This window comes from Diplotaxodon limnothrissa, linkage group LG6 (assembly GCF_057381915.1).
Source record: "Diplotaxodon limnothrissa isolate DT_005_m linkage group LG6, D_limnothrissa_male_GT1.1, whole genome shotgun sequence".
In the NCBI taxonomy this organism is placed as follows: Eukaryota; Metazoa; Chordata; class Actinopteri; order Cichliformes; family Cichlidae; genus Diplotaxodon; species Diplotaxodon limnothrissa.
The window spans coordinates 31,815,908-31,821,997 of NC_140601.1; the positions used below are offsets into that span (position 1 = coordinate 31,815,908).

General features: G+C 39.7%; 1 protein-coding gene across 3 annotated transcripts; it reads right to left on the minus strand.

Moving 5' to 3' along the window:
- Positions 1-1,624: 1,624 nt before the first annotated feature.
- Positions 1,625-5,365, minus strand: kpna7 (karyopherin alpha 7 (importin alpha 8)). Of its 3 annotated transcripts, none has more exons than XM_085356163.1 (12): positions 5,300-5,365; positions 5,073-5,201; positions 4,901-5,004; positions 4,472-4,640; positions 4,199-4,298; positions 3,908-3,990; positions 3,380-3,466; positions 3,109-3,285; positions 2,688-2,921; positions 2,133-2,315; positions 1,871-2,017; positions 1,625-1,711 (listed from the first exon to the last, which is right to left on the minus strand). In XM_085356163.1, exons 1-12 carry the CDS (start codon positions 5,363-5,365, stop codon positions 1,625-1,627), a joined length of 1,566 nt encoding a protein of 521 aa, XP_085212289.1. The 3 variants fall into 3 exon arrangements, with proteins under 3 accessions (XP_085212289.1, XP_085212290.1, XP_085212291.1); XM_085356164.1 differs by having other exon boundaries at positions 4,901-4,986; positions 5,058-5,201; XM_085356165.1 differs by having other exon boundaries at positions 4,901-4,971; positions 5,046-5,201.
- Positions 5,366-6,090: the final 725 nt, after the last annotated feature.

Below are 6,090 nucleotides of genomic sequence, written 5' to 3' on the forward strand. Positions count from 1 at the left end.
AAATTGTAGGTCTTCCTTGTGACAAATAGGACATTTTCCAAAGCTGCTGCCTTCTTAGAAAAAGTCATATCTTAGGAGGGCAGTTATGAAAGAAGTCTGCAGCTGTTGCCAGATGTCTAAGACTAGAAGTTCACATCACCTGCTGTAGTTTTGTTTTCATCATGGCTTTATGCTCAAGGCATTCTGGGAGTCAGTCCAGTGCCAGTCTGCCAAGAGTATCAATTTTCAATTGATAAAGACATTATCAAAGAGCATTGGCCAGATGCACCAGTGCACACACTTCAGCCTGGTCTGACCATTGTGAATTTTCACATCTTGGTTTTTATAAATGTTATTTTGTATTAGCTTTAAGGAAATGTGTAAATTTCTTTATTTGTAACGATGTAATTAAAAATTCTCTAGTTGTAAAGTTCTGAAAATGCTTTATTTATAGGTCCCTTCTGTTAGCTAGGTCGTCTGTAATGCTATTCTACAGAGCAAAGCTGTAGTTCGTGATCAGTGTGCAGCCACATCTCAACTACATTTCAGTGGTATGTGAAGAGGATGGGTGGCTTTGGCAATTCATGCTTTTGACTTAGTCTTCTACTTCCTCACAGTGCATGTGAGGGGTGGAAAGTGTACTTCATTATACTTTTTGCACGTCAGAGTGTCTGAATTACTAGTTCAGAGTGTAGTCTGAACTGTAGAGTGCACACGGCCATAAACAACCAGAAGAGTCTGTTCAGTGACAGGTTGCTTCTCCCAAAGACAAGAACTAACAGACTTAAAAACTCCTGTCCCACACGCCATCAGACTGTTTAACTCCTCCCTGGAGGGGAAACAGGAGGACAAAGGAGGGGGGAACTACTAAGCTGTAGTGCCTCTTCACCTCACTGTGCAATACTTTTGTAAATAGTCAACGGTGCAATAGACTCAATACTTGAAATGTGCAATTCACTTGTATTTTTATTCCTATTTATCCCCTTCGTATATTTTATTTATATTGTCTCTGTATGTATATATATAATATTCTGTAACTTCTGTCGGTGCTGTGCTTTTTTGGAAATCGAATTTCCCAGAGGAACCCACCCGAGGGATTAATAAAGTTCAATCTAATCTAGTCAGCCAGACTTGAATGCTTAAATTTCAGTAAAGGAGGGATTGCCAACTCATGTTCAGTTTTAATAAACTTCAGAGTCACTACCAACTGTAGGAAGCAGGACATGATCCTGACAGTTTAGACACTGGTGGATGAAGCAGGTGGGGACGGGATAAAGGAGAGTGCCACAAATGTTCGAGAGGCAGAAATAAAGCACCTTTAACTGAGGCCAATTTTGTCAGTCTTCTGCAAGCTAATGATTTGCCCAGAGTGATACAGAATAAGTTACAGCGCAGGAAAGTAGTAAAGTGAAACTAGCAACCCGAATTCCAGCAATGCAGTTGACGTCTAGCCCTTACTCAAGTTTACACTTGAGAAGTTGCAGATTTAACAGTTTTAAATGTTGGAAAACTTGTGACATTTTAGTTTGCTGTGGTTCACAGGTGCAAATGAGATTTGCCCAAGTTACCCATGACTGTTTAGTACCATTGAGATCATTCCTTTATTCAAATTTTCAACATGAATTCAAAACATACAGAGTCAGTTTTAAAATTCAAAGGCTTTCTGGACATCAGGGCTTTGAAAAGCAAATTCATCCTCTGTTGCATCAACCTTCTCACCATGAGTGTCACTCTAGATAGAGAGGGGAAGAGAGAGAAAAAAAAAATTTTTTAGTCAGCTTTCAAATCAAAATGCAAAAATAAAATACAAATATTAGTACAAGTTCCCAACTTCAGATTACAAAGTTTAAGGCTTACATTATAACTGTTCATCCACACAGCTAAGACTTACATCACTAAAGTACTTCTCAATTATGTTATGTGCAGCCTGATACACCATTTCATTGTCATGGTTCTGCAGCATCTCAATGCGGTCCAGTCCTCCCAGCTCTTCAATCAACAGGCTAAGCTTCTCCATCTCACCAAGCTTTTCTGCAGCCTGAAAAAGTCACAGCCAACCCCACCAAACATAGTATCATTTAGACTTAAATCTCACTGCATTTTAATTTGCCAGATTAATGCATTTTATAATCTGCGACATCTTCTGCCCTCACCATGAAGATGTTGTTTATGGCATCCAATATGACCAGAATGACTTTAGCATCTTTGACCTGAAGTAGGTTGATGATTGCTTCCAGAGCACCACTCTGCACCAACTGGACTACCTGCTCCACAGTAGCCCCACTAGTCAAGTTTGTCACAGCCCAAACAGCTTCCCTCTGAGTTTTGAAGTCACCCTGAGACGAGGAAGAATATTTACAAAAATAAAATATTTGGCAGCTGAACAGATAAGCCCATTGTTACTTGTGAAATTGGACAATTTTCTGTATTAAAGAAAGAAAAAAAAAAAAAGAACCTAACATACTGATGGCTAGCTTACTCAGAATCTGAACGGCACTAGTGTTTAAGTGCCAACTTTCGGTGTTGATTTCAGCCCATTTATCACAACTTCACTTGGAAAAGAACTAAACTCCTACACTTCATTGTGGCCTTTATCCACAGAGTGATGGCTCATTAAAACTACGTTGGATCAAGTAACCCAGTAAACACAAAGGTGGTGTACACAGTTTTACACTTTGAATTCAGACTACAGATTGAAGGCTACTCACATTTCTCAGTAAGTGTACTAGAGGAGGAAGCAGACCACAGGTGATCAGCTGTTGGATTTGCTTGCATGGACCTGCAGCAATGTTGGACAAGGCCCATGCTGCCTCCTTCTGAATACTGGCCTTTGGATGCCTCATTAACTTGGGTAAGACATTTAGAACTCCAGCATCAATTGCAGTCTCAGTCTGTAGGTCAGAGCCACTCACTATGTTCCCAATGGAGCGGAGAGCTGGGGTCTGGTTGTCAAAGATTTATGAAAAAAAAAAAAAAAAAGTATATGAAGTGATCATTCATATTCAAATGCAACACTGAGTAATGACAGAGGGGAAAGTATTAAATCTTCGTATCTCATGTCAGATTTTTAACTTATGCTCAAGTGACAGACCCTTAAGTTCAGAGTAGGGGTGTGTGTATATACACTACCATGACACCAAGCTCCTGGTGACTCATGAGCTCCACCAGTCGAGGAACAATACCGGTTTTCACTACAATTTCAATGCGGTCATTGTCACCATCAGAAAGGTAGGAGATTGCCCAGCATGCATCAGATAAGATGTCCTTGTCACTTAGATGAAGCAGCTGGACCAGTGAAGGAAGCATCTACAGAAGCAGAAGATGTAGCTTATCAACTGGTGGATTTGGAATTAAGATGTGCAATCTGATCACGTGTCAATACAACAGTTCCTGATCTTACCTGCTGGACTGCAGACAAGGGTGGAAATGGATTCTTGTTTCGACACAGGTTGGACAGAGTCCATGTCAGGTTACGCAAATAGCCAACCTAGAGTTAGAGTCAATTACAGTTTAGACTTGAAGTTTCTTTCACCATTTTACTAGTTATCTGATAATACTATTTTAGTAGCTTTTAGTTGAAGAATCATGCAGTTGAAGTATTATTAATAATAATCTTCCTCATTAGAACTTATTTGATCACATTTGACCAATTTGATGCACTCATTGGCATTGAAAGCCATCAACATGAATTACTATACACTAGAACCAGTTAAAGGCAGTCAAGTTCCTTTGTGGGAACTTCAGTTTGACAAATTAAAACCATAGATTTTTCAGCATAATGCATTTAAACCAGTCATGATTTGGCAGTGTGGTTAAAGTGCAAAGCTAAACCTAGACTCTACCAATCTCAGGACAATCTCAAATCCAGAATATTTAGAAGTTATCAGAAAAAGAGGACAAACACAAACAAAGCTTGCATAAAACTGACCGGTGTGTCTGGAGAGATTCGAGACAACAAGGCTGGGATGACATTGCACTCAATCAGGACATCGCGATAAGTTGCACCATCACCTGAGGAGTAGTTACATTGTAAGCATAACAATGAAACTGAAGTAGAGGACTGGATTTTATTTTCCATATTCCTTTGTTTAGTGGGAAGACCACAGAGTTACTCAGCAACTGAGGCGCTTTTTGAAACTCATCTCAGATTCCCATTTTCAACACCCCCCTTTGTTAGAGCAAAGCCAGACATGACAATACATTGTATTTAAGATTTAACCTGCAATGTTCCCAAGAGCCCAGACAGCCTGTTCACTAATGTGCAGCATTGGCGAGGACAGCAAAGAGATGAAAGCTGGTACAGCCCCATGTTCCACCACCTGAGGGTAGACACACACATTTAGTCTGCTCTGAAAATGGCTTGAGGAGGTTACAAGGTAAACCCAAAGCAGACATGTGACTATAATATGTTGAATATTGACAATATCCAACATGTTGGTAGATTACTGTGAAATCTGTCCAACATAACATTAATATCAGACAGCTTTAATACCTGCTGTGTATGCCAAGAGGTCCCAGAGGCAATGTTTGTTAGAGCCCAAGCTGCTTCAAACTGCAGAGTTGGCTCATCGTCCATAGACAGGAAGGACACAAAGTTAGACAGCAAACCAGCATCTATAATCTCCTTCAGAGGAGGGTTACGCTCTTGAGAAAGCAGCTTCCTGAGGAGACGATTAAAAAAAATAAAAGTTAAGGTACAGGCTTTACTTTGCTCAGTTCACTTGTACCCAATAAATTCTTGGGTGTCATTAACATTGTATAAACGCCCATTACGGTTTCCCCACAGGTCCCATGTGATCCCTGAAATTGATGTTTTTCTTTACAGACAGACTGAGCTGGTAATCATCTGTGAGATGGCAAAAAGCAAGGGTTACATTTGAAGACAGTATCAGACAGATCATAATCATCCCTGAACACTCACCGGGCTGCCTGACAGCCTCGGGTCTGGGACTTCCTGCAGTCGCTGTTCACGTCTTTAATTATGTCCTCAATGGATAAGTGGGTCACCTGGATTACAGGTATGTTGTTAGAGTCTCTGCTAGTTTTAGTAGAGTTATTAAAGGTTTCTGGAAACTTACCAGCTCGTTGGGGATGTAGTCTGGAGACAGGGCCTCCTCGTCCGGGAGGGACGACAGCGTTATATTTCTTCTTTTCAAGAAATTTTCATTCTTGTGAGCTTTGCGCAACTCCACGCATTCCGTGATCCTTTTCTCCCGAAGTTTCTACAGGAGTAGATGGTGTAGCTCAGATAAAATAACCCATTACATAGAACCTAAAAAAATAAATAAATTTAAAAAAAAAAAAATCATAGTCAACTTACTGCTGGATCTTTCCCCTTATTCTTAAATTTGGAGAGCCGTTCGTCGGTAACGTTTTTGGTGGGCATGTTGGCCTTTGAGCGCACAGTAATCCAAGCTCCTGAAATAAAAACTCAGTGAAACCAACCGCCGGGTGATTATATTTGTCAAAGCCGCCTCAGGTGAATCAAGTTAGATGTGATTATTGGAGGAGTCGTGCTGATTCATTCAAGCGCAGCTGTGCAGGTTTCAATTAAGTAACGAACTTTAGGGCTCCCGCAAGGTCACTTTCAGTCTACAGCAAGAATAGAACGAACTGCTTCTTTTAAAAATATTCGCAAAAACAATAAAATAAAATAAAAGCAAAAAATGTAATTCTACTACAGACTGCCTTTTACTAGATTTTAATTTTATACGGATCATAGCTCAAATTAAAGGCTGGGGATTTCCATTTTTAAATATTTTTTTTCCTATAATGCACTCTGGAATACACATGATACATGCATAATAATACATATATATATGTACACAGTTATAAGAAATAATTAAACGCTAGCAGCCTAAATTCCTCGCACTGGAAATTCTGGGGGCTGCAGACGCTTTTGCGTAGGATTAATCTTAGACGGCAGAGGGCAGCACAACATAACAGACAAACTGCTTGCATTTGATCAAAAGAACTGTGACGAAGTTAAAGTCCCTGCTAAATAAAAAGAAGATTTTAAATGTATAATTAATTAGTTCGTGCCTATCGAACAGTTGGTTTTAATTCAGCTGTTTATTTTAGTATGAAGAATAAAAGAAAAAGAAAAAAAAG

Bases quoted from the DNA above. Each gene is read 5' to 3' on its own strand.
- kpna7 (XM_085356163.1), bottom strand. From the start codon at position 5,365: ATGCCCACCAAAAACGTTACCGACGAACGGCTCTCCAAATTTAAGAAT. The intron at 5,005-5,072 runs ATCCCCAACGAG...AGAGACTCTAAC, and splicing joins AGGCCCTGTCTCCAGACTAC to AACATACCTGTAATCCAGGT. The intron at 2,922-3,108 runs GTAGTGTATATA...TTTGACAACCAG, and splicing joins ACCAGGAGCTTGGTGTCATG to ACCCCAGCTCTCCGCTCCAT.